This window comes from Ammospiza caudacuta, chromosome 21, assembly GCF_027887145.1.
Source record: "Ammospiza caudacuta isolate bAmmCau1 chromosome 21, bAmmCau1.pri, whole genome shotgun sequence".
In the NCBI taxonomy this organism is placed as follows: Eukaryota; Metazoa; Chordata; class Aves; order Passeriformes; family Passerellidae; genus Ammospiza; species Ammospiza caudacuta.
Genome location: NC_080613.1, coordinates 3,451,774 through 3,479,023, shown reverse-complemented (window position 1 = coordinate 3,479,023; position 27,250 = coordinate 3,451,774). Strand labels below are relative to the sequence as shown.

At 50.6% G+C, this 27,250-nt stretch overlaps 3 protein-coding genes across 4 annotated transcripts in view; 1 reads left to right on the top strand and 2 right to left on the bottom strand.

The window, feature by feature from the left end:
* VAV2 (vav guanine nucleotide exchange factor 2) overlaps positions 1-5,475 on the bottom strand; it is a 119,191-nt gene extending 113,716 nt beyond the window's left edge. Inside the window, exon 1 of the mRNA XM_058818479.1 lies at positions 5,207-5,475. Within this exon, the coding sequence (XP_058674462.1) occupies positions 5,207-5,410 (204 nt within the window). The 5' untranslated portion in view covers positions 5,411-5,475. The remainder of the gene's footprint in view (positions 1-5,206) is intronic.
* A 7,247-nt stretch (positions 5,476-12,722) lies between these two features.
* On the top strand, positions 12,723-16,174 carry BRD3OS (BRD3 opposite strand). The gene is made up of 2 exons (XM_058818338.1): positions 12,723-12,772; positions 12,999-16,174. Exon 2 carries the CDS (start codon positions 13,543-13,545, stop codon positions 13,810-13,812), a length of 270 nt encoding a protein of 89 aa, XP_058674321.1. The 5' UTR covers positions 12,723-12,772; positions 12,999-13,542; the 3' UTR covers positions 13,813-16,174.
* A 5,938-nt stretch (positions 16,175-22,112) lies between these two features.
* Positions 22,113-27,250, bottom strand: part of BRD3 (bromodomain containing 3) — a 41,870-nt gene continuing 36,732 nt past the window's right edge. For both annotated transcript variants that reach the window (XM_058818459.1, XM_058818458.1), the window contains exons 9-12: positions 27,006-27,241; positions 26,209-26,501; positions 24,310-24,438; positions 22,113-22,366 (exon numbers count right to left, since the gene is read on the bottom strand). In XM_058818459.1, the coding sequence (XP_058674442.1) occupies positions 22,251-22,366; positions 24,310-24,438; positions 26,209-26,501; positions 27,006-27,241 (774 nt within the window). In that variant the 3' untranslated portion in view covers positions 22,113-22,250. The remainder of the gene's footprint in view (positions 22,367-24,309; positions 24,439-26,208; positions 26,502-27,005; positions 27,242-27,250) is intronic.

The window sequence follows — 27,250 nt, the reverse complement described above, 5'->3', positions numbered from 1 at the left end:
CAGCAGCAGGTTCAGTTGGATGCTCCAAGCTCAGAGGGTCACAAAGAGGCTCCCAGAAGGGTTTGGGGTCTGAGTGGGGCTGGGCAGGAAGAGTGGCAGCAGCTCACACAGAGTACCTTTTTTTCACTTTTTTTTTCCCTTTTTTTCCTTTTTTCCCTTTGCAAGTCTCAGCACATCCCAACGGGAAGTCAGTGAGACACAGTAAACAGGGATATGCAACCAGGCCATTTTTCACTTTTCTTTTTTTTTCTTTTTTGGAACAGAACTCACTTTCAAAAAAGCAGAGAATAAACAAAAAGCCAGAGGAGCTGAGCAGGGTAAATCAAGAGTAGCTACACAAACCTTGCTCAAAGAACCCACAAAGCCCTGATAATATTAAATTATATTTAACTGCTATCATGACATATGGAAGCAATTACAAGCACTGCAGCTATAAACCCTTCAAGTGGCACATTAAAAACCCCAAAGCCTTGTGAATAATCACCTGCCCCAAATCCTCCAGCATCCCCCACCTCCCCTGTACCTGGGGGAGGCTCAGAGCCACCTGCTCCTGCAGAGGCACAGCAAAGCAGCACCTCCATCACCAATAAACCAATAAAATATATAAATACATAAAGGATTTTGATGGCAAATTGAGGAAAAAGAAGAGGTAAATGTGACAGCTCAGGCAGCGTGGGGCTGCAGTTTTCTGCAGAGCAGTGGGCAGCCCAGCCATCACTCCAATTAAATTTGCTGCCTCTCATCAGCCCCCAGGGCCCCAATCAAACCTCCAGGTGCTGCAGGGAGGGCTGGATTCCCTCTGGAGAGATGTCAGGATGCTCCCAAATAACAATCCCTAACGAGCTGGCCATCGCTGCTAAATCCAACTCCGTGCACCCACCAACACATGCACTCTGTGGCTGCTCCACTTCCAGAATCCAGGAGGTTCAGGAGCAGGAAAATGAAGATTTTCAGCAGAGACCATGAAGATTTTCAGCAGAGACCATGAAGATATTTTGCAGAGATATTTTGCCCAGACCAGCCTTTGATGGGGGGTGATATCCATGGGAGTCTTGATGTTAAATCACACCACCACAGCTTTGTGCAGGCACCAATTTTCACCTTTCTTAACTCACAGAGAGTGCTCAGACAGCCAGGACGGGGCAGTGGGGCAGGATTTGGGGTGTTATTGCTTCTTCCTCAGTTGTTTCCCATTGAATTAACCCATTTCAGAGCAGAAATGCCCTTCAGAGCATCCCCAGGAGGGATGAGACTGAACCAGAGGAGGGACAGAGATCTGGAATTCTGCAGGAAACTCCCAGATCCCCCCCAGTTTTCCTGGATAATTCCTGATCAAATCCTGCAAATGTGTCTGGCACAGCTGATGCAGCCCCCATGACATTTCTGCTCCAACCAGGCTGCCCTACCAACCCCCAAACAACCCAAGGTACCAAACCCCCAAACACATCCAAGGCCCTGTCAGGAAGGATTAATTTTATCTAAGACAAATGCCAAAAAAAAGGAAAAAAAAAGGGAAAACCTCACAAAATTCACAGCACCAATATTAACCTCACCCAAACATGCAGGTGTTTTAGTGCACATATTTTTTTTTAATGCTGAAACAGCAGTGGAGAGTCATTTAATTTGTATTTGACCAGAGATTTAACAAAATTAAGATTCAAAGCTAGTTATTGATGAAAATGTAAAGTTTAAAGATCTTTGTCTCACACAGTGGCAGAGGGCTGGGATTAGGAATGGGAATGGGGAGAGCAGTGGGATTTTGGGGATGGCAAAGCACCTCTGTAAATTCCAATGTCCTCTGCACCACACTCTGGCTGGGAAATCTCCCTGAATGACACCCCCAGAAACCCAAGCACAGCTACAGACACAATGATCAATAGGCACCAATCACCCCCATGCCATTCCCAGCTCTCCAGAAACAGAAACAAAGAGCAGAAATGAAGTTTCGCTCCATCCACACTGCCCTCACGTCCAGTGACTCTCACAAGAGAGCTGCGACTCAAGATTGTTTTTCCTGTTTATTTTCTTGGCCACTCTGGAGGTTCTTGGGGTCATCCCATCCTCCCAGGCCCCACCAAGGAGCAGATTTGGGGTCACTGAAACTGAATATGAAAATAAAGCAAACTTCAGACTGCAACTAACGGGGTGATTTGCCTCATTTATTTAATTAAGCATTAAGTATTATGCTTAATAACCCCCTACTGCTGCATGGCCAGCCTGGCCTCTCAGCTCAGTCATCCTGAGCTGATTTTACTTATTTTTTTCTATTTTTTTTTCTAATTTTTTTTCAATTTTTTTTTCTCCTTTTTTTGCAATTTGTTTAAGCCTCCATCCACCAAACCAACCAGGAACTGGAAACACTTCCAAGCACAGGGAGGTTTTATGAGTTTGGGGACGTTTTGGGAGGACAGGGACACCAATCCCTCCACACTCCAACCTCAGCTCTCATCACACCTCCAACAGCTGCAAGGAAAAACAAATCAGCACAGAAAAGGATTTAAAAGAAAAAAAAAAAAAAAAAAACCACACAAGTGCCTGGATCTTGAAGTGTTTCTGTGCAGTGATTTGATTTCACCTCTGGCCTTTGAAATGCTGCTCACCTCGGGCAAAAATCTGTTTTTCATTGCACACCTGCACACCTCACTTAATTCAGAGGGAAAGGTGGATGACAGAGTATTTTACTGGCTGTTTCAAGTCTAGCACAAGTGTCTTGTCCCCTGGCACTTCACCTGATTAATAACAAAATGAGCTCTCCAGTGAGGCAGACAGCTGGTTAGCCAGTCCAGCCAGCCAGGCAAAATGTGCATTTATCATCAAAAACAGCCTCTGAAGTTCCTCAGTGCACACCCCTGCCCCGTGTCTGAGCACATCACAGGTGGCAAGGATGGATTCCTGCACAATTCCCCTGAAATTTGGCCCAGAGACACTGAACTGCCCCCAAGAGCCACAGCAGGGCTGGGGCATCCAGGGGGGCTCAGGCCCTCCATCATCCCCATCACCCCAGGGCAGCAGAAGTGCCTTTAACCACCCTGGGGAAAAGCCAAATTCCCAGGAATTAGCAAAAACATCAAATATAAAGGCTGATTCCAGAGTGGTTTGGGTCCCATCCTGGCTGAGGATGAGGCATCAGCAGAGCATCCACTCCCACTCCAGGTGATGCTCTGCACTCCTGTGGGCTCAGCTCTGTGCTGCTCCCCTCAAATGATCTGATTTTCAGAGGCACCAAACCCACCCCAATCAGCCCTTAGAGCTGTGAGAACAGCCAGGTGGGATAAGCAAAAAAATGTATTACAATTTTATTGTAATGAACAATTTTATTACAGACAGCAGGGCTGGGAACTGTCCCCTCCAACTAGGCAGGGACAGCAGGAGCCTCCTATCCAAACCTCATCCCAAACCAGCCCAGCATCACAGCTCCCACAGAACCAGAGCTCATGAAAAGCCCTCTCAGATCCAGCCCAACCCAGATTTGGTGCCAAATCTGCCACCAAACCACGTCCCCAAGTGCCACAACTCCAAACCCATCCTGACCTCCCCACCACAGGGCAACTGCCACACCAAAATGAGCCTTGTAGGATTACTGTATTCCCAAAAAAACCCCAAAAACACAGCGTGCCATTCCCAGCACGTTGTAGGGAAGCTCCTGCACTGCAGTTTAAATTTGGAAACATCAGCCCGAGCGGAAAGCAGTCTGATCAGTTCAGAGGCTGGAAAGCCAAGAGGAAATCTCCCAGCATTGTTCCACCCAGGGCAGAGGCATCAGGACGTGTTTTTATTTATTTACTGGGGGATGGTTTCACCATGGGGCTGGGGATTCCCATCCCGGTGCTCTGCAGGATCCTCATCCTCACAGCAAATCGCACTTTGCTCCCCAAAAAAGGGGCTCCAAATTTGCTGTCCTGAGCCACAGCAGCCACACGTGGCTGTGTCCTGCTGGGTGAAGGGGACAAACTGGAAAAAAAACCCATCAAAACATCGTCCTGGAGGGAAACTCCAGCGGAAAAAGGGAGAGGGATTCACTCTCACAGCACAGGAACTGAGCTCCTGCGGGCACAGGGGGTTTATTTATCCCTGAAGTCACAGACAGAAAGTTTCCCTGCAGATCTCACCTCTAGAATCTGTTGTTCAAAAATAAAAGCCGACGCTCTGACATGAACTTGTCAACACGCAGGGGCTGCCGGCGGGCAGGGCACAAAGCCCTATTTCGTTCGTTCCGATCGATTTCACTTCCCGATTCCCATGCAAATACCCGCGGCCCAGCTTGCACAAACACCAGCGGAGCTCTCAGACACAAAACAACCTGAGCTGAGCTGATTTTACTTCTTTTTTTCTTTTTTTTTTCTTTTTTTTTTTTTTTTTTTTTTTCTGTTTGTTTAAGCCTCCTTCCATAAAACCAACAACTGGAAACGCTTCCAAGGATGGAGCCCCTTTTAAAGGAGCCAAATGGGAGAACAGGGCAAGGGTGGAATGGGGTCCCTGCCCTGAGGCCCCCATCCCCATCAGGGATGCAGCACCGGGGCTCGGGCACTGCTCCGGCCTCGCTCCCTGCCCGGCCAGGCTCGGGGCAGCCTCACAGAGCGCCAGAGCTTCTCGTGTTTTCATAAATTTATTCATTTATTTTGCTTTGAGTCTTCCCAGCCAAACTTTGGTCCCGGCGCCCGCTCCTCCCGCACATCCCAGACGGAGCAGCGCCTCCATGAAAACCCCCAATAATCCCATCTCCTCCATGCCCTGCTATTTGCTTTTGTTTCGCCACGGCTGTAAACACCAGGGGGATGTTTCCCTCCTGCCCCGGCTGCTCTCACTGCCCCGGAGCCTTTCCCGGAGAGAAACCGGGGGATAAAGCCTGGGAGGGGCTGCGGGGTGGTGGGGAAATTAACCCACAAACATCAGAGCAAAGGAGACAGAGGAGTTCTTTTACTTATTTCGAATAAAGGGAGAGGCTATGAGGCATTCCCTTATTTTTTAACAGAGGAGGGCTTTTACTTTATCCGAGTAAAGGGAGAGGCTATGGGGCATTCTCAAATTTTTATCCTAATTTCTCGACCGCATTTGAACCGGGGGGGGTGAAACAGAGGGTCTCCCACCCCATCCCATCCCATATCCCACCAAGTTGTGCAGAGCAGCAGCCGCATCCCGGGATCCAGGTGCTCCCGGGGGTTCCCCACCCGGCCACCCCTCCATCCATCCACCTCTCCGCTCCTACCTGGGACATCTGCGGCCTGAAGTTGATGTCCTTGAGGTCGATGGAGCCGGGGGACAGGTTGTGCAGCAGCTGGCACAGCAGCACCCCGTCCCGCAGCGCCTGCGCCAGGTCGAACACCACGGCCGAGGGCCAGACCACCCGGTGGTTCGGGGGCAAAACTTTGCAGTCGATGAGCCAGCGCCCGCACTGCCGCCACTCCTCCATGGCCGAGCTCCGCCGGCCGCCCCGGCCTTCCTCTCCCTCCTCCTCCTCCTCAGGAGCCGCGGGCAGCCGCCCGAGGGGCCGCGGTGCTGGGCGGCTCCGCGCTACCGCCCCGCTCCATCGCCGCCCGCCGGCCCCGCCAGCATCGCTGCGCGCCGGGGCTGCGAGCGGCAGCGGCAGGAGGAGGAGGAGGAGGAGGAGGAGGAGGAGGAGGAGGAGGAGGAGGAGGAGGAGGAGGAAGGAGGGCGGCGCGGAGTTTTCCGGCGGAGGGCTGCCCCTGCCCCCGCTGCGGCCCCACCGCCTGCGCCGGGGTTAGGCGCGCCGCATCCTCCGGGAACAAAGCGGCGGACGGACGGACGGACGGACGGACGGACGGACTCGGCGGGGCCGCCCCCCCAGCGTAACTCCGTGGCGGTGCCCGGTGGAAACTTGCGCTGTTGAGGGAGCCCAGCTGGTGGCCGAGCCGGGCACCGCCGGGGGGCCCCGGGCACCGAGCAGCGAGAACCGAGCAGCCCCCGGCACCGAGCAGCCCCCGGCCCGCCCCCGGCACCGGGCACAGAGCAGCCCCGGTCCGCCCCCAGCCCGCCCCGCCGCCCCTTTGTCTGCGGGAGCCCGGGGGCGGAGGGGCTTTGGCGACGCTTTGGCTCGCAGCCTGCTTTTTTTTTTCCCCAATATTTTTCCCTTTTCCCCCCTCCCCTTTTTTATTTTTCCTGCTTTTTGTTTTGTTTTGTTTCGTTTCGTTTTTTCCTCCCCCCCTCTCCCTTGTATCCCTCCCTCCCTCCCGCTCCTCTCCCTGTTCCGGGAAATCCGCCCAGAGCCCCGGCGCTGCTTCGCTGTCCCCGCTGGCCGAGCCGGTACCCGCGTTTTGTGGGGTGCCCTCCCTCCAGGGCTGGGGCAGGAGCGGTACCGGGGCTCCCCCGGTTCCCCTGGGGCAGGAGCGGTACCGGGGCTCCCCAAGTTCCACTAGGGCAGGAGCGGTACCGGGGATCCCCAAGTTCCACTGGGGAAGGAGCGGTACCGGGGCTCCCCCGGTTCTGGAGCAGGAGCGGTACCGGGGATCCCCAAGTTCCACTGGAGCAGGAGCGGTACCGGGGATCCCCAAGTTCCACTGGAGCAGGAGCGGTACCGGGGATCCCCAAGTTCCCCTGGGGCAGGAGCGGTACCGGGGCTCCCCCGGTTCCCCTGGGGCAGGAGCGGTACCGGGGCTCCCCAAGTTCCACTGGGGAAGGAGCGGTACCGGGGCTCCCCCGGTTCTGGAGCAGGAGCGGTACCGGGGATCCCCAAGTTCCACTGGGGCAGGAGCGGTACCGGGGCTCCCCCGGTTCCCCTGGGGCAGGAGCGGTACCGGGGCTCCCCAAGTTCCACTGGAGCAGGAGCGGTACCGGGGATCCCCAAGTTCCACTGGAGCAGGAGCGGTACCGGGGATCTCCCGGTTCCCCCAGGGCTGCGGGCACTACAGGAGCGGTACCGGCGCCCCCAGTTCCACTGGAGCAGGAGCGGTACCGGGGCTCCCCCGGTTCTGGAGCAGGAGCGGTACCGGGGATCTCCCGGTTCCCCTGGAGCAGGAGCGGCACCGGAGCCCCCCCCCCCCGCCTCCCCGGGGCCGCACACGCTCACACAGACCCCCGCTTTGTCTTCCCACTCGTCATGCCGTGTTTGGGTTGCAAATACTGCAGGGGAGATGTTTAACCCAAACAAGGCATCGCGTTCCTTGACTTTCAAACGGGAGGACAGCTCCTATAATTAATTACCAGCGCATTTATTAAAAACCTCGACGCTCAGGCATTAACTCCTTGGCAGCAAACTCTTTGAAAAATCTCTGATTTTCACCAGTGGCTTCCTTCCAAATCAGCGCGGCTTAGAACAGCCTCTTTTCAAATCTGTTCTGAGTTTTGTTCCGAGATCCTCTCCCCAGAGTTTGCCGATTCATTTCCAGCCCGGCTTTTCCAGATAGGCAGAGCCGGAAGCCGGGACTGGGACGAAGGGAAGCTATTAACCTGCATGTCAAACAAATGCAGCACTAATCTCTTCCAAATGGAGCCGAGCGGAGATAAAAGAGAAAGAGAACTCCACAGCCATGATCCTTCCTTTTCCATCTAGGAAGGAGGATCTCTCCGACCAACAGAAAACAATTCCAAGGAAAGTTTGGGCTTTTTTTTTGGTAAGAAGGGATTCTTTCATGGCGAGGTGCTGGCTGTCCCTCAGTGCCATCCAAGAGGAAGCAGCATCCACACAACTCCAGTTTCACCATCAGAGCTGCCTGGGAGTGCCCAGATCCCAGCCCACACTCCCCATACCCTCAGGAGCTGCTTTCTCACAATGATTTTCTTGCTCTTTCAGCTCTTCACCAAGCGTTTCTGCCCTCCAACAGCACCCATGGGCAGGGATCACGAGGCTACTGAAGGCAGTGGAGTGGTGCCAGGGATAATTTTGGTTGAGTCAGAACCAGGCTGCCGTGTGAGGTCAGGTCTGTAGGTAGATGACAACAGAGGAGCTGATTGTATGTGCATAATTAAAGCTGCGAGGCACAGCTTGGCTTTCTCACTGAGTAATAAAAAGCATTCTTGGCCCCTGGACACTTGGGAGCAATCCCTGCAGCTGCAGAGCCAGGCTCGGCGTGGGAGGTGTTGGAGCAAGCACGCTCCTCGCCTACCTCTGACAACCCAAAGGGCTGATGGCAGAGATTGCCGAGAGCAGGAAAAATAAAAACAACCAAAACCTGCGCAGCCAGGCTCGGGAGGGGCTGGGATCCAGCACACGCTGGTGAGCTGTGAGCTCCAGATTGTACAAATGTAGTGTTCTGCAAGAGGATGGGGCTGTGGAGAGGAACAAACCTCTTGTTGCCCGATTGATAAATGACACAAAACTCGGATAAGTTTTGTGGGTGCTTTATTAAGGGCCCGGGGAACTGGGGGACTCACGTCCCAAAGTCCGAGCCCCCAAATTCACGTATGGGTGCTTCCCTCTTATACATGCGATTCACAACAAAGTCTCCAAGAAACAGTTTCCTGTTCCCCTTGCCTAGTCTCTAAGAAACAGTTCTCTGTTCCCCTTGCCTGGTCACAGACCCTCATTTCTTTTCCAACACTCTGACTGAGCAGCACCTGGATGTCACTCATCCATTCCCCTGCTGCTGCCTCCTTGGTTTATTGGGAAGGGTCCTGAGCTAAAAGGGAGCTTGAATAAATTATAGAGGCTGGTGTTCCCTCTTCTGTGTCTTGGCACTGCTGGGAATGACAGCCAGGGAACGACAGACAGCCAGGGAATGCCAGCCGGCTGACACCACCCTCTGCTGGGGAACTCTCCGCTCAGACTTTGCTCCTTGGGCTTCTGTTTCAGCTTTTCACTCAGAGAAGCCCAGAGGTGGCTGGATGAAGATGCTGCCGGAGGGAACATTTCTGTGCTTTTTCTGTGATTTTTTTTTTGGTGCTTTTTTACCCCCAAATGTCTCCGTGCGCACGGACAAGGAGCCTGGCAGGCAGCCCCCCAACATAGCTCGGGTCCCAAGGCACAGGGAGTGGGATCTGGCTGGAGAGGTGGTGGCACTTTGGGAATGTCACAGAGCTCGTTGGGGACATCCCAGTCCTGTGTGGAACAGGCAAAACTAGTGGGAGGAGACGAAGAGAAGGAATGAGGAAAGGAAAGGAAAGGAAAGGAAAGGAAAGGAAAGGAAAGGAAAGGAAAGGAAAGGAAAGGAAAGGAAAGGAAAGGAAAGGAAAGGAAAGGAAAGGAAAGGAAAGGAAAGGAAGAAGAAAGGAAAGGAAAGGAAAGGAAAGGAAAGGAAAGGAAAGGAAAGGAAAGGAAAGGAAAGGAAAGGAAAGGAAATGCACTAACATGTATGAGGACACCATGCCTTACAAATCAACCCCAAAATACCCGGGACGTGACTGCATTTCCAAGAAAAGTGTATTTTCTGCAATGTTAGGTGTCACTCCAGAGTTCTCCACAGCAGCCACAGTGCAGCCCCTCTGAAAACACCCCTTAAACACCAAACCCACACCAGCAGGAAATCCTCTTTTCCCCGTTTTCCCGGGCAGGCAGTGTGTGTGGATTGCCATTGCCACCTCCTGGACGGGCCCAGGCGTGCAGCCGCGTGTCCCGGAGCCCTGCTGGCCGCCAGGGCCGTGTCCCCAGCCGGAGCCAGGGTCCCCAGAGCCGGGGCTGCTGGCAGGGCAGCTGTCACACAGCATACGTGCCATTTGCTGCATGCCCTCCCGTTCTGCCGTCTCCTTTTCCCCCGGCTATTTTAGGGAAGCTGTGCAAGCCCCAGCTCGGCAAAGCCGCTGCTGGATGATCACCAGCCGGGGGGGAAACCACAGGGCCACCAAAGCGTTCAGCTGCTGGGCACAGACAGCAATCCTCTGTCTGCCTCGCCACACACCCGATCGACCTGCCCAGACAAGGTGCGCCCTGCCACAGCCCCTGCAGTTTTCCTGCTGGAGCTGCCCCTGGAGGCGGCCGTGGAAAGGAGCAGGAAAGTTCACCCTGGCACAGCTCCATGCAAGGCAGGAGGGATGAACTGGATTCTCCTCTTGTACCTGAGCACTCAGCTCAGGAGCTCTTTGTTTAGCCTGAGTGCATCTCTAATGGTAAAGGGTTCTGGCACCAGGCAGGTGGGGCTGACACTTCCCTGGGCTTTTCTCTGTGGAAAATGCTGATTTTGGGATGTCCCAGCTGGGCTGAATACCTTTTTGCTCTTTGTTTAACCTAAGTACATCTCTAATGGTAAAGGATTCTGGCACCAGGCAGGTGGAGCTGGCACTTCCCTGGGCTTTTCTCTGTGCAAAAAGCTCATTTTGGGATGTCCCAGCTGGGCTGAATACCTTTTTGCTCTTTGTTTAACCTGAGTACATCTCTAATGGTAAAGGGTTCTGGCACCAGGCAGGTGGAGCTGGCACTTCCCTGGGGTTTTCTCTGTGCAAAAAGCTCATTTTGGGATGTCCCAGCTGGACTGAATACCTGCTCAGGTGCTCTTTGTTTAGCCTAGTACAACTCCACCGGTAAAGGGTTCTGAGCCCAGGCACCAAGCAGGTGGAGCTGGCACTTCCTTGGGCCTTTCTCTATGGAAAAGACTCATTTTGGGATGTCCCAGCTGGGCTGGATACCACCAGCTCGTGAGCTCTTTGTTTAGCCTAGTACAACTCCAATGATAAAGGGTTCTGGCCCCAGGCAGCAAGCAGGTGGAGCTGGAACTTCCCTGGGCCTTTCCCTGTGGAAAATGCTGATTTTGGGATGTCCCAGCGGGATGAATGCCAGCAAGCACCAGTGAACAGCTCCCGGCACTGCTGGGACACCCTCACTAATTAAGGATCCTCCATCCCAATAGGATTCCCATCAAAACCAGGGTCAGAGCAGTTGGTGGCAGGTTCCAACCCTCCTCCCTGCCCCTCTCACAGGTTCCAATCCTCCCCCTTGCCCCTCTCACACTGCACCCACCCCCTTACCAACCTGTGTCAGTTTGGTGACAACAGAGCCAGGAATTTCACAGACAACACCAAAAGAGCCTTAAAAAAAACCCTAAATCTTGCCCACTAAAGGATTCCCCACCTTTTTCTGCAGCTTCCACGAGGGCTGGCTTCCCTGCACTAGCAGGGAGCAGACTAAGCAGCAGAGTCAGGATATTTCTGATAATAAACATTTAAATAGTGTGGTCATTCCTTTTGTTTGTTTGTTTTTTCTTTGCTTCCCTCCTCTTTGTGTTTGGCCTGGATCTCCTGGGAGCAGGGAACTGCAGCATGCCTTCCCTGTGACGGCAGCAAACCACAGCCTCTTGTTTGTGTCCCTGAGGGAGCAGAGGAACAACCAGGAGTAGCTCTGGAGTAGCTCTGGAGTAGCTCTGCTGAATGCAGGAGATTAGATGGCGCTGCCTTCACAGCAGATAAGAAGATTGAGAGCTTAAATTTAGCATCATCAGGAAAAGAATAAGCCCTGCAGCTCTCTTCAAAACATATTTGGGGCTGTGCTGGCCAGGGGCAGGCGGGATAAGGAGAGGAGCTGGGGCAGAGAGAGGAGCTCAGGGTGACAGTGGCATGGGGCTGGCAGCACACAGGGGTGTCCCACCCTGTCCTCACCCTCACTGGGGAGCCCCACGGGTACAAAGGGGGCCTGCACCCGCCAGAAAGGAGAGTGGGCTGGAAATCCCACGGACAGCACTTGGGAGGAGTCCCCCAGTTCAGCGCCAGTGCTCCCAGTATGGGCTCAGCACAGCTGGACTGGGTGTCCCTGTGCATCCACAGCTGGGTGACAGCCCTGGGACTCTCACACCCGCTGGGGGGGCTTCAGTGCCATCCCCGGATCACAAATCCACCTTGGGGTACCCCACTGCCATTCCCAGCCCCACACATCCAAAGTGGGGAGCCCAATATCACACCCCATATCCCTGAATCCACCTTGGGGAGCCCCACTGCCATCCCTGGGCTTACATCCCCACTGGGGTACCCCACTGCCATCCCTGGACCCCCGCATCCAAAGTGGGGAGCCCAATATCATATCCCAGATGCCCACACCCACTCGGGTACCTCACTGCCATCCCCAGACCCACAAACCCATCTTGGGGCATCCCATTCCATCTCTGGACCTGCAAACCCACCTTGGGGTACCCCACCGCCATCCCCGGGCCCACACACCCCACTGGGATACCCCACTGTTATCTCCGGACCCACACACCCCACTCGGGTACCCCACTGCCATCCCCGGACCCACAAATCCACCTTGGGGTACCCCACTGCCATCCCCGGACCCACTCACCTCACTTGGGTACTCCATTCCATCCCCGGACCACAAACCCACCTTTGGGTACCCTACTGCCATCCCCAGCCCCACACATCCAAAGTGGGGTTTCCAATATCACCCCCCATATCCCCGCACCCACTCGGGTACCCCACTGCCATCCGTGGACCCACAAATCCACCCTGGGGGGCCCCACTGCTACCCCGGACCCACACACCCCACTAGGGTACCCCACTGTTATCTCTGAACCCACAAACCCCACTCGGGTACCCCACTGCTATCCCTGGCCCCACTCACCCCACTGGGGTACCCCATTCCCTCTCCGGACCACAAACCCACCTTGGGGTGCCCCACTGCCATCTCCAGACCCACACCCCCCACTCGGGTACCCCACTGCCATCCCGGAGCCCCGTATCCAAACTGGGGCTCCCAACATCACCCCGCATATCCCCGCACCCACCTTGGGGTACCCTCTGCCTTCCCCCGCCCCCCTCGGGCTGTGCCGCCCCCCGCTCCCTCCCCGGTGCCCCCGCCCCGGCCGTGGCTCCTCCCGAGCGCATCACGGCGGGCGGAGCCTGCGCCGGCCGAGCCGAGCTGAACCGAGCCGGGCCGGGCCGAGCCGGGCAGCGCAGCACGGTGGGGCCGGGGCAGGGCCGGGGGGCGCGGGGAACCCTCGGGGGGCGGTGCGGGAAGGGCGGTGCGGGACCCGCGGCTCGGGGCGGGCAGGGCCGCGGCGTGCGGGACACCCGCGGGGGCGCTGGGAGGCTCTGGGGGCGGGCGGGAGATGGGGGGCACGGAACGCGACGGTGGCAGGGCGGGGACCCCCGGTGCTGCCCCTTGGGTGACGCTCTGTGCCCCGCAGGTGCCGTCCGGAGGTGCCGGCACTGCCCCTCTCCTCCCCAGCTTGGGTACCGCAAGCGGGGCCGAGCATCTTCTCCTGCATCTTCTGCATCCCTGCATCTCGTGACGTGCGGGCTCCGTCTATCCGCGGGGAGAGGCCGAACACGGGCCTGGGAATCTCTGACCTCCGACAGCTCTGGGAGCCGTTCTCCAGGGAATTCAGCTCATCCGGGCCTGGCTGCTCGCGCCTATGGAGGAGCTGCACGGACTGACAACAAACAGCACGTGTGGGCCCTGCCCAGCATGGAGCACCCTGCAGTAGCAGCGCTGGGTGAGCTCTCAGAAGCCCTGGAGGGGTTTTTAGGCAAGGCCAGGCTGCCTGCTGGGATTTTAAGGCCTTGTTCTGTCTCCTGAGCGGTGCCAGCAGCTCGTGGATCCCGAGAGCTGCGCCCTGGGATGTTCTCCCTTGAGAACACCTCCCTCCAAGCAGCAGCCATCGCCCTGGCCAGACCCAGCGGGGATCATTTCGGGAAGGAGCCCCTGCAGGTGGAGCTCTGCTGGGGCAGATGAGTGAGCCGGTGATGAACGGGAGGGTTCCCCTGCCCGAGAAAGCCCTGTCCGAGGGCTACGCCCGCCTCAGGTACAGGGACACGTCCCTGCTCATCTGGCAGCAGCAGCAGCAGAAACTGGAGTCGGCTCCCCCCAACACGTACCTGAGCCGCAGCAGGAGCATGTGGTACTCGCAGTACGGCAACGAGGCCATCCTGGTGCGGGACAAAAACAAGCTGGATGTGCCCAGGGACACGGGCCAGTCCAAGTTCTGTGCTATTATGTAATTCCCCCCGGGAATCCACACGTGGAGAGGAAGCAGAGCTGGGGGAGGTGGGTGTGCACCACCCTCTCACCGCCCTGCGCAGGAAGCAGCGCTGCAGGAAGGCTGAATTTGATTGTTTGTGTTTGGTTTTGCTGTTTATGGACTCCCATTCTGCGTGTGTACAGCAAACTCAGCCTTGCTGGGGAGCTCTCAAGGCTGTTGCTGCCCAGCATCTTGGCAGGGGCTGTGCTGGACCATGTGTTGTTTCTAAGTGGCTCGTGTGCCCTGAGAAACACCCGATGGCACTTGGGCACCATCCCCAGCCACCCTTCCTGGCCAGTCCTGGGGCATTTCCAGAGCTCTGGGAATGCTGGTGGGACACAGGAGCACAGATCTGTTCCCATCAAGGCTGGGGTTTTAAGAAGTTGATCTCCAAAACCATCTGGCCATTACTTGTTCTGTTTGCCCTTCTGTCTTTAATTGCTGCCCTGAAGTGGTCTCTCCCAGCCAGGGAATGGAGTGGTTCACTGTGGGAACAGGGAGAGAATGTGTTGAGAATTTAATCCAAGCCTTCAAAACACCTGGTAGGAAATGTGTGCTGGAGTTTTCATGCAAAGCCAAGGGCCCTCTCTGATTTCCCTCATGCAAATAACAGAAGCTGTGGAGTCAGGGGAGCTGACTCCTTTCAGACCCACCTGAAAGGGAGGGACAGGCCCAGGAAATCAACAGCAGGAAACCCCTGTAAATACACACATGTCCTAAGGGACGTGAGGAAACTCCTGCAGAGCCCAGAGCCACTCCTGGGATGGGCTGCAGGAGGAAAGAGGCCACTGGAGTTTGCTTTGCATTCGAGTTTTAATGCATGCAGTAGCTTGGAAGGGTTTAACTTCTAGTTCAGGTTGGATTGTAGGTTTGGTGCATGTATTGTAGAAGTTGTGTCTGGGATTGTTGCGATTAACTGGAGGATTTTAGGAGGGAGAAGCACTGCCCTGCTCGGGCACAGAGGCTGCTGCTTTCAGGTTTAAGTTTCTGCTGAATCCTGACTTGCTCAAGGCAAGATCACGCTGAGGAACTCAGCCCAGCAAGCACCTGAATCTTTGTTAAACACAGAACTACCACTTCCAGGGGTGTGAATTATGTACCCAGGGTTCAGCATGGAAATTCTTCAGGGTTCTGCCCTTTCTGTCCTGCCTAGGCCATGTGTGCAACCCAGCAGTGCCTGGGCACAGGCTTAGCTCCAGGCAAATCAGCATTTGATGTCAGCTTCAGGATGGATTATTTACCTGCCTATTATTAGGCACACTCATTAATTCTGTTCTATTTATCTAAAACCTCCTTTGTGTTGTTTTCAAGCACTTTATTTAATTTATTTTTTTTAATACAATGAAGAATCTCTTCCACCTCTCCCGTGTGGGTGAAATGCTACAAACAAACACACAGACACTCAACCTTGCTGAACTCAATGTACTGAGCAGAACACACCTGTCCTAGAGTGAAATCATAGAGGTTTGGTGTACTCAGCCCTGCTCCACAGCACTGCAAACAATAGGCAGCTGGTTGTTTTTTTAAAGCACTATTTCTGCATGTGTTGGTGTTTGATACCTTGTGTGTGTGTGTGTGCTCATAGATTTAAACCTCGCTGCTTTGCAGACCTGTGCATTGCTCTGCACACAAATAACCCTCTTGCTTTTGTCAGGACTAGCTCTGCAGGAGAAACAACCCAGTGAATAAATGTTTTTTCAAGCGAGTGCAATGAGATCCACAAAGCCAGCGAGGCTTGGCAGGGTGCTGGGGGAGCAGTGCCAGGGATGTGTGACCCACCTGGGCCTCCAGCTCCTGGCTGAGTGAACAGGGAGATTATTCACTCCAGCAAGCAGGGGGCTGGGCCCTGAGCTCCCCTGGGAACTGCAGGTGGATTCACCTGGAGAGGGAGGTGGGTTCCAGGCCAGCCCTGGGGAGCACGTGAACTCTGGGAGTTTTAAGGAACAGCACATCCCCCAAACCAGCTGTTCATTTTTCTTTTCTTATAGAAAAAGAAATGCAACACTTTATTTTCTTTTTAATTTTAGTGAGCAAGATGCTTATTTTGGGTATAATCAGTCTCTTTTTGTTAACGTGGCTGGTAAACCAAAATTCAGTTATTTTACAGAACAAGACTAAACCCGTAAGAATGTGCATAAATTCTTCCAGGATGGAGGCTGGATGTGACAGTGCAGGAAGAAGAGGATGAGTTGTCCTTCCATCTCTGTGAATGTGACTGTAGTTTTCCATTTCTGTGTGTCACTGGTCACAGCAGGGCTGTGGATGGCTGCTGTGGCTGTTCTGTGAGCCAGCTGTGTGGTGGTGATGCACTTGTTTCAAACACTGTTGTAGCCTCTTTGATAAAGTGCATTAAAATGATTTGAATGCAGCTTTGGGAGTGGCTCTTTTCCCCCCTGGCACAGGTGACAGCTTTTGGCATTTTCCTTTTGGGAGGGAGGAATCCCCTCAGTTACTGGTGGGGTTGCCAAGCCACACCACTGGGCTGGGAGCTGTGGGAGGCTCCTCCAGCTCCCCAAGGCCAGCAGCACTGTCCAGATAAGCTCTGGATGTCACACTGAGTGAGGGAATTATGGAAAAGACCTCAGAGATTGTCACATCTAGCCTGTGCCCAATCCCCTCCTTGTCCCTGAGTGCCACATCCAGCCCTTCCTTGGGCACCTCCAGGGATGGGGACCCCAAACCTCCCTGAGCAGCCTGTGGCAATGCCCGAGCACCCTTTCCTCAGAGGAATTGCTGCTGCTGTCCAACCTGAACCTGCCCTGATGCAGTTTGAGCTGTTCCCTCTTGTCCTGGCAGTGACCAAACCCCACATCACAACCTTGGTTTAGGCAGCTGTGGAGAGCAAGGAGATCTCCCCTGAGCCTCCTTTTCCTCCAGGGTCTCTCACCTGCTCCTCACAGGACACTTTCCAGAGCCTTCCCCAGCTCTGGACTCATTCCAGCCCCTCAATGTCCCTCTGGCAGCCCCAGGATTCAAGGCATGAGCAGTGAGAGTTGAACTTTGTGTCCTGTGTGTCCTCAGCCTCCTCCCAGCCTGAAGAAACAGCTCTGCTGGCCGCCTCCAGAAATAACTCACCTGCAAATGCCTCAGGAACATCCTCACCTGCCTCACAGGAGACTGTTTAGGGGACAGATGGACAAACAGCCCCTGGGAGCGTCCCTGCTACAGGAGCAGAGTGGAAGAGCTTTGCTGAAGCCTTGGAGGGGCAGTGAGCAGGAACAGGGTTAGACAAAGATTAACCTTGGGGCAGCCTGGCTGTGCTAACCCCACCTCACACACAAAAAGCAAACAGCAAAACCAACCCCAACCCTCTGTGGTGACCAAAATAGCTCCTGGCCCCCACACAGCAATGCCAGGACTGTGCTGGCACTGGCACAGCTGCTCCAGGCTCCCCTTCCAGGTCACCCTGAGCTCACCAAGTCCCTCTGCTTCCTGCAGCTCCTGGAGGCTTCCAAGAAGTGAAATTTGATTTCTTTTCAGTCCAACTTACCTCAATCAGGAGCAATTCTCACAGAATTTAAGACCCTGCAGGCTGCAGGGAAGAGCTCAAGCCCTTCCTTGGCTGCTCTGGGACATGGGAGCAGCTGAGTTTCCCTCGCCAAAAAAAGGGGATTTAAAGGAGTTTTATTGCAGGTACTGAGCTGTGATTCAGACACCCCAGAGCTGCCCCACTCTGACATTCCCCAAAACAACTCCCAAATTACTCCAGGACTCGACACCCTGGGGTTTGGCTCCTGGCACTGCCCAGTCCACACCTCGAAAAGATGAGGAGAGGGGAAAAGATGGGATCAAACTGCACACACCAAACAATTTTTCTTTTTATTATGAAAACAAAACGAATGCCCCAGGACCAGGGTCCGTGATTACCAGTAACATCAAAGATTACTTTCTAACTCTTTTTTTTTTAATTCGGTTTTGTTTGAGGCCAGCAATTTGCAATAAACAAGCTAAACTACTTACATTGACTCATTTCTTTTCAATAACTGACATTTACAGGAATATACTAGAAATGGCACTAAAAAGTTTTAAGAAAAAGAGTTACGGTAAATTTGCATGCACATCATACAGAAAAGTAACAATTTCTTTTTTATTTTTAAATATTAAAAAAACCCCAAAATAACAAAACAAAAAAATACAACAACAAATCTTTCTGGATTGGTTATGCCAGTATCAGGGCTGTGTTCTAAGTGGCCTGTGTCAAATCCTAGCTGGTGGTTTAATTTATTTTTTAAAAATGACATTTTAAAAAGATATGCAAATACCATTTTCTTTACAAAATGCAGCTCAAAGCAAGATAACGCTGCTGTGTAAGGAATCCTAAATTTCTCTTTACTGATGCAGAGCCTGCCCACAGTTAGCCCTAGCGGTAACTGCTCAGGGTTGAGAAGAGACTGAGAATTTAAAATCCAGTACTAAAAAGGTTGTGGTTTGTCTTTGTCATGCCCCGATCCCTTCCCCTCAGCTCCAACCCCAGCTTTAAAAAAAAAAAAAAATCATTCCTTTCAAAACAAGGAAAAAAACCAGAATTAAAAACTGCTCTAAAAGTCCCCAAAGCAGAGAAAGAACTAGATTAGGTAACTGCAGTCTGCTTCTACCACACAGAGAAGAGGGAAGAGAGCTCAGGGGGAACTCAGCTGTGGATTTCCACACACAGAAATGTTTGTGTGTGTTTGGGGGTCACCACCCTGCCAGCAGTGACACAGCCCTGAGACATCACTCCCACACTCACCAGCCCTGGGGTAGGCAAGGTTCAAACCACACCAGTACAAGAACTGCAGTGGTTCTGTTGTGTGGATGACACAATCGGTGTGCAGAGAGCTGAGACTCCTTCGCTCGCTGGGATGGGATCTCCCTCTGGTCCCACGGAGCCACGAGACAGGCTGGGTTTACAATCAGAGAAAAGGTTCACAAAGTTTTTTGTTTTTTTTTAAAGGTGCAGTAATGCTGGTTGATTGAGAAAGGTCTGGTCAGATATTTTGTCAAAACAGGAATTAGTCCGAAAAAAGCAGTTTCAATAAAACTCTGTGTGTATGCATACATATGAAATCATACTGATTTCAGTGAAGTTTCCCCTGGAAAACAAAGTTAAACTTTGTTCATTCAAGAAAAATTCTACCATAAAAATTTTAATTTTTTTTTCCTTTTTTTTTTTTTCTTTTTTATTCTTAAGTTTAAAAATGTCCTTCAAACGTTGCGTGTTTGATGGTTTCCAAGTTATTTTGTGACATCTGGACTGACGTGTCATGCAATAAAAACCAGTTAAATAAATGCTCTGGTGCTTCAGTTCCCAACTCATTGAGGACTGCTGCTACTTTCTCTGGACAGGAAACATCTTTTCTTTCCTGGAGAAACTCAGGATGTACAAGAGGCACCCCCATGGACATGGTGGGGATAAAGAGCACTACAAACAAGCTGGGAATGGAAAAGTGTGAGGACAGCATTTGGAAGGGAGGAGTCACCAAATTCTTCCCTCAGTCATGCCAAAATGGATTTCTCCTTGCTCCATTTGGTTGGGAACACCTCATTTCCGTGCAAAGTTTCCCAAGAAGTGGAAGCCCAAGTTGCAGCTGGTGGATCAGAGATGTGCAGCACATTGTTCCCATTCCGTGGTGGCCTTGGCAGATTTTCCAGGGATCCTCCTGCAGGATGGAGGATCCCCCACGCCTTCTCCCATCACATCCCACCTGGTTCTCAACCCTCAGGCTCCAGCTTTCCAAGGAATTCTGGTGGGGCAGCCCCCTGAGGGATGTCTGTGTGTCCCAGGGGCTGTTCCAGGTGAGATTCCAGAGCTGAAATTCCCAGGATTTTCTGTGTCGCCTCCAGTTTGTCCTCCCCACCACAGCTCAGGGTCAAGCAGGCAGGAAAAGGTCCCAGGAAGGGAAAATTGGGAGTTTGTTTATCCAAAAGCCATGGCAGTGAATTGGTTGCAATTATTCCTTAAAATATTCCTTGGTTTTGATCATTCAAGTTGCAGGCAACAGGAGAAACACAGGTGAAACCCAACCCCGGTGAAAAGAAACCCAAGCTCTTAATTAGGTGAATATTACATTTCCTCATAGTAAATTCTGAAAATATATTACCAGGGATCTGGCTGGGGGAAGGTTTTGTACGGGCAGAACTTAAAAAAAAAAAATAAAATAAAATCAGAACTGAACTCCATTGTTAATGGAAAAGAAAAATCATGGATTTCAGTAAAAATCAGAACATTTTTCTTTCAATTGCTGTGAAAGGAAATCTGGGCTGGCCTTGAGGGGCCTCCAGGACCACTCACCTGCAGGGAAAATAAAATCTGGAGCAATTTGCACCACTGGGAGAGCACAGAAGGTGAATTTTAGGGCTACCCCACAGGGGAGAGGCAGTTTTAGGGGCTGGTGCTGGAGATGCAAAGGCAGAACTTTCTGTTAAATTCTGTGTATTTTTTTTTCTTTACAATAAAAAGAATTTACAATAAAACTTCTGCCCCTCAGAGTACAAATTTGATGTAGTTATAGAATTGGTGTTTTCCTAAAATTGAATTAGAAAAGGATAAAACCCCCATTGTTCTACCAAAACAAAAAAAGAGGGGAGGAAAAAAGACCATTGAGAAAATAAAATTGTATTGAAGTGTATGTCTCCAAAATCTGTACAAAACAGGAAAAAAGGGAGCTGGGGTGAGAAGAAGAGGAAAAAAATTTAAAAATGAACACACCAAACATGACAGAGCACCAGACACACAAGAGACTGGACTGTAGCACCTGTAGGTAGGAAGTCCAAGGTATATAAATAAAGTTGTGGATTTTTATTTGCTTTGTTGTTGTTTGTTTTTTTTTTAATCTGGTTCAAACCTCATTAAAAGTCTTCCTGTCTGCTGGCCTGCAAAACCTCAGCTTGGCTTTTGTTAGATTTTATTATATTTTAAACGACCAATAGTGTTTAATAAATAAAATCATGGTATATACATGAAATTAGGGACATTGAAACCAGGGTGTATTTGCAGCAGTGCAGGTCAAAACGTTAGGCTGGGCTGAAAAAAAATAGCAAGCTTTAAAAAAAAATAGCAAGCTTTAAAAAAATAGCAAGCTTTAAAAAAAAAAATAGCAAGCTTTAAAAAAATAGCAAGCTTTAAAAAAATTAGCTTTTTTTTTTTCTCCTCCCTCCCCTCTTTCTTGTTTTCATTGAGGTAAAACATTTCAGTGCCTGGAACTTGAACCCTGCCTGACACAGGAGGAGCACTCCCCCTTTCTAGGAGCTCACTCCTATGAGGAGAGGGGAGAAAAGCAAAGCAAACTCAAAAGCAAAAAGCCCAAGCACACACAGAATAATCCCTCTCCACTTCCCCTGCCAGCTCAGCCTCAGCTGGAGCTCAAGTGCTGCTTTATTTTAAGCCCAGCCTGAGGTGTTTGTCATGGAGAAAATGCCCAAGATGTGCCCAGCAATGGGCACATGACTCGTGCTGGGCACTGCAGGGATCACTCCAGGCTCCAGCTGACAACTCCCAGCCAAAAAAACCTCCTGACAATTCCATGGAAACTTTCATAGAGAGCGCCCCATTTCCTGGAAATGATCTGTTTAATGGTAAAAATAGCATTCCCAAGAAACTTGAATGTGTCCCTTGCTCCCTTCTTCCCAATGAACCCCCAGGAAAAGTGAAGCTTTTGAGTGGAAAACCAAGAAATGCAACCAATTTCTATTGCTTGTGTGCTTATAAGTTAAATTCATGCTTCAAGACCTTCCTGAACAGGTGCCTATGCCTCTAGCAAGATTTAAAAAAAAAAAAACATGTTAGCAATCCACAGTACATGAGAATTTTTTTTGATTTTTTTTGTTGTTTTTATGTAAAAAGATGATAGCATCTGACATTTTCATCACACTGTAGACTTGGAGATTAAGAATACTAGTGCTAATAACAAATACACCAACTAGTTCAAAAGCTAACATCTTTCAGATACAGTACCATTTTACAGAGATTTCTTTAAAAAAAGATGGTTTTTACCTTGTGTGAGCCAGGCAGGCTTATTAAAAGAGAATATTCTGGGGAGAGTGAAGGGCTGGGAGGGAAATGTACTACAAACCTTGCAGAATTTTCTATTTATCTCCTGCTAAGAGCTCAAAGTTCTTCCATTTTCGACCAATTTTCTCCAGATAAATGGAAATTTTAGAGACTTTATGCAAAGGGAACTATTTGTCATAAAGTCTAGTCACACACACACACACTCAAAGATCTTTGACCTATTAAAAGAGAGCCCCCCCCCCCCAAAAAAAAAAAAAAAAGGAAAATACCTTTTGTAACACTGAGTTAAAAAATAAAATAAAAAACAAGTCAGAGAAAAGAGAGAGGGGATAAAACCTGACCACCGTGGCCCGAGAGCAGGGGTAAGGAGGGGAGGGGACACTGCAGAGCAGGGGTGTCCGTTTGGGGGTGTGTCCGTGTGTCCCTGCTCATTCCGAGTCGCTGCTGTCCGAGCTGGAGCCGCTGGAGCTGCTGCTCCCGGACTCGGAGGAGGAGCTGCTGCTGAGCCGGGAGGGGCCTCCGGAGGGAGTGGAGCCGGATTTCTCTGCGGGGACAGGCAGGGATGGGTTACTCACAGGGAGGGGACAGGCAGGGGTGGGGTCACTCACAGGGAGGTGGGGAACACGAGGGTTGTTCTCCTTTGTGCCCAGTTTGACCCACGGGGCGGCAGCGCTGCTGCCCAGTGTCACAGACATTTTATGGAAAATCCTTTCCTTAGGGTTTTTCCTCCTGAGAAGCTGAGAAGCCTCAGGAACAAAATGTAAACAATGGTTATCTGCTGCTGTGCAATGCAACAGGTGCATCTGGGATTGGTCTCGTGTGGTTGTCTGTAATTAATGGCCAATCACAGCCAGCTGGCTCTGACTCTGAGAGTCACAAGCTTTTGTTATCATTCCTTCCTATTCCTTGCTAGCCCTCTGATGAAATACTTTCTTCTATCCTTTTAGTATAGTTTTAATATAATATATATATATCATAAAATAATAAATCAGCCTTTATTTTAATATAATATATATCATAAATCAGCCTTCTGAAACATGGATTCAGATCCTCGTCCCTTCCCTCATCCTCAGACCCCTGTGAACACCACCACAGCCCTGAGCTGGCTGAACAATGCTGGTAATCCCCAGTTGTCCTCTTCATGCTGTATAACAAGTTTTGCACCTTTAAGGCTGGTTCTGAGAGCAAAGTAGGAGAGAAATGCAGTGTGGAGTTTGTTTTCAGACACTGCACTCACTCCTCCACATTCCTGCTGCTGGACTGCGCTGTCTGCAGACAGACAGATGTCACAGACATATTTTATGGAAAATCCTTTCCTTAGGGTTTTTCCTCCTGAGAAGCTCAGAGGCCTCAGGAACAAAATGTAAACAATGGTTATCTGCTGCTGTGGAATGCAACAGGTGCATCTGGGATTGGCCTCATGAGGTTGTTTCTAATTAACAGCCAATCACAGTCAGCTGGCTCAGACTCTTGGTCAGACATGATTTTATTATCATTCCATTCCTTTCCTAACTAGCCTTCTGATTAAATCCTTCATTCTATTCTTCCAGTACAGTTTTAGTATAATACATATCATAAAATAATAAATCAGCCTTCTGAAACATGGAGTCAGATCCTCGTCTCTTCCCTCTTCCTGGGACTCCTGTGAACACCACCACAGACAGACAGACAGCAAGACAGAGCTCTCCTTTGCTTTTAGTTAGTTTTTAGCTAGCTGAAGCAGAGAAGTTCCCTAAACTGTAGATTTTATTTTTCTTTAGACCTGTTTAAACCTACTCTAAACTGAACACCCAAAAGAGAACCTACAGCTCACACCTGTAGCCCACCAAGCCAAGCCTAAGCCACAGCATTTTCAACACCAAAAAGATTGATAAGAGATTAAGTCCAGCTACAGCCCACAAAAGAGACTTTCTGAATTTATAATCTTTTTTAAAACAGCAAAAAGTTTTATTGTTTAATAATATTTATTTTTTGTACTAGTAAATGCTTTGCTTATTAAATAAATAGGTTTTTTCCACTTTTCTCCAAATAAATATTCTCCTGAATCAGCTTAAAAAAAAAGCTGATTAAATTTACTTTTTAGAAGAACTCCTTCAAAAGTTTTCTCCCAAATTTACCCTAAACTGTGGAAGTTTGGGATGCACAGAGGAGCTCTGCTGTGGGGCAGTGCCACCTCTGAGCACTGGTGAAAGCTTTATTTGCACCAGGGGAACCTTTTGGAGCATCCTGAGCAATGTGGGGGTTTGGGATTGTTTTAACCCCCTGTGTTAGAAGCTCTGTGGTGTGGGCTGCACACCAGGTTAACACAGGGAAGAGTTCCCTCTGGAGGAGGAATTGGCCCCCAGACCGGGCAGCCCCACACAGCAGCTCAGAGGGAACTCCCTGAGGTCCCTGTCACAGGGACCAACCCAAGACAGAGGTTTTGACCCTGTGACAAAACCTGTTCACTTTTGGGGTGCTGTTTTCCCATAAAGCCAAAGCCATTACCTTTCTTTGCAGGCTTCTTGTTGTTGTTTAGCTGCCCACTGACGTCCTGTAACCGTTTTTCTAGTTCTTTCTTCTTTTCCTGAGCTAACTCTTCTTTTGACTTTGCTGCTTGCTTTTTGCCACTGGCAGCTGTGGGGGAGGAAGGCAGAGTTTCTGAAAGTGCAAAGGATGCAGGGGGAAAGAGTGGACATCACTATTTTACAGGGCATGTACATCTGTGTGCACACTCTGCAGTGACACTGCCAACATCCAGTGCTCACACAGCAACTACACATCCCAGAGAGAAGACAACACCTGAAGTTGCCTTGCTCATCAAATCACCACCATCCTGTTAACATGCAATTTTTTTTTTTAAGAGAGATCTTCTGGAAAGTATTTTAGAAGATAGAAATATCCATTTAATAACCTTGTCATTACAGGTTACTTACCAGCCAGTTATATGGTCAATAATTACAGATTTGTAATTACAGAATTGTTACATGGGTTTTCTGCCCTGTAAAATAAAGTGTCCCATTAAAGGTTGTCAGGAGAAAAGCATCTGCCATTAAAACTTCCGATCCCCTCACGCAAGAATCTACTGTGGTTTATGTTGCTCTAAATAGAAAACAAAACAAACAAAGGCAAATTAAAAACCAACTGAGGCAAAGGCTGGCAGACAACAGGAATGTAACTGCATCAGGATGAAAAGGGTGAGAAGGACCAGCAACACTCACACTGGCAAGGAAAGGAAATATTCCTCCAAAGGAGGAGTAATTGAACACAGGTGTTGGCCAGGATTGGAAGCACAAGACAGGAGCCAGATATTTTGCCTGATCCAGCAAGGAAATACCTACATTTCTGTGAGCTGTTTTAAAAAAAAAAAAAAACAACAAAAAAAGAAAACTGGAAAGCACAGTCCTAAGAGGGAACACTCAGCACAGGAGTCCAGCCAGGCTCAGGCATGCCAGGCTCACAGAGTGGATATCTGAGGTTATCTGTGTTACTCTGTGCTCTGGTTCCAAAACTGAAGGATGCTTCCCGTTCTGAAAAATCCTTTCCTGAGCTAGGCCAACACTGAAGGATTCAGGGGGAAAAAATAAAGCAAAAAGAAAGGTCAAAGTCTGTGCTTTGCTTAGGCCTTCCTGAAAATCCTGAGGAAGGAATGGAGATGCTCTGCAAGAGCAAGGAGTAGCTTTTGTATCATAATTTTAAAAGCAAAACTCCCTTAACCAAGAGGGTCAGGAGCACTTCAGGTAAGTGATCCTACTGCTGTCCAGCTGGAGCTAAACTCTCCAGGGGCTGCAGGAATTCCCTTTGTGGACAAATTAAAGTCTATCCCACACTGAACCACACACTCAGCAGCAGATTGATATTCACCCTCTGGACTGACAGAGGGTGAGGCCAATGTGGTGATCAGGACGCACAGCAAGAGCAGTTTTGGGGTGAATACACAACTCAGACACACCCAGAATCCAGAGGTAACCAGGTAACCTTGTGCAAATCATTTATTGCCTTGGTGGTTTGGATCCCAGCCACGTTTTTTGTTTCCTTCCTAATTAGATGCTAAACTATTCAGGATAAGAAACTGATCCTTCCAGATGTATGCATGTAACACCTGACACAATGAGACTGAAACCTTTACAGGGCCTTCCAGAGCCTGGGTAAGTAATAAAGGCATCCCACAGGTCTTGCAGAGGAACACATTGGCTCTCCAGGTCTCTGCAGCAGGACACCATGGGAAGAAAGAACAGAGAAAAACAGGAAGTTTCTGTACATTTCCTTGGGAGAAAAGAATCTCTAAAAATTCCTGCCACCACATACCCACCAGGTGGATAAGAGAATCTCAATACACATTCCCTGACTCCAGAGCTGAGCCCAAGAGCTGCTGGGGGGAACACGTGCCCCGGGAGGTTGACTTACAAAATGGTTTCCTTTGTTTTTTCTGTAAACAAGATTTCACGTATCTCTCCAGTTCTCGTAATGTTGTGGGCTTCAAGGTTTCAAAATCTATTTCAATCTCGTCGGGATTGGAGTCTCTGAGGGAGGGTTCTCTGGACTGGATGATGTGAACCACCCTGCCCAGCTTCTCCCCGGGCAGGCGGTTGATGTCCAGGCTGAGCTGTCGCTTCTCGTCGTAGGTCATGGGCAGCCCTTCCTCCTCCTCATCCGAGTCGTAGGTTGCAGATGCCTGTTTGCCTCCTTTCTTGGGCTGCCTGGGGAGGTTGTCAAGCATGAAAACATTCATGGGGACACAGCAATGAATTCTTTTTTTTTTTTTTTTTTTCCCCTGACTCCCTCGTAACAAACATCCCCGTGCTCTTGGCTTTGAAGCTCTTGTCAGATGGCTGGAACAGCAGCACAATTGCTGAAAAAGTTCAGCAGCCTGAGATCAGCTGTTGTGTTCCTATTATATTTTAGCCCTGTGAAGTGTGACAATGAGCCCAAGTAGCAGCAGGGGAGCAGCCATGAAATGGCAAGTTCTTGGTGGATGCACAAAAGGCAACCCCCCCAAAACCTTATCTGAGAGCAATCAGGCAGGGATTCAAGGAGCTGGACAGTAAAAACACAGTGGTTCCACTGCCAGCTCCCAGTTAAAGACTCCCTGGAGTTGTCTGGGAATGGGAACAGTATTCAGCAGCAAATTAACAACTACTGAGCTTCCCCAGGAATTAGGGGCAGAGCTGGAAGCTCTTTGGCTCTCCCCTCAAGGCTCTCACCTGTTAGCTGTGGTTGTGCTGTTCGCTTTCTTAGCTGGGGCTTTCTTCTGTTGGGCTTGTTTTGGTGGTTGAGCCACCTTGGGTTTCTTCTCCTCCTCAGCTTTGACTTTGTGCTTTTCTTTTTCCTTCTCTTTATCTTTCTTTTTCTTCTCTTTCTCCTTCTTCTCTTTTTTTTTCTTTGGTTTGTTCACTGGCGCTTGGGACAGTGCAGCCAGCTGCTCATGGACGGCTTTAAGCTGGGGAGA

Excerpts from the sequence above, each read along its gene's own strand:
- BRD3OS (XM_058818338.1), top strand. The coding sequence starts at position 13,543 with ATGAGTGAGCCGGTGATGAACGGGAGGGTTCCCCTGCCCGAGAAAGCC.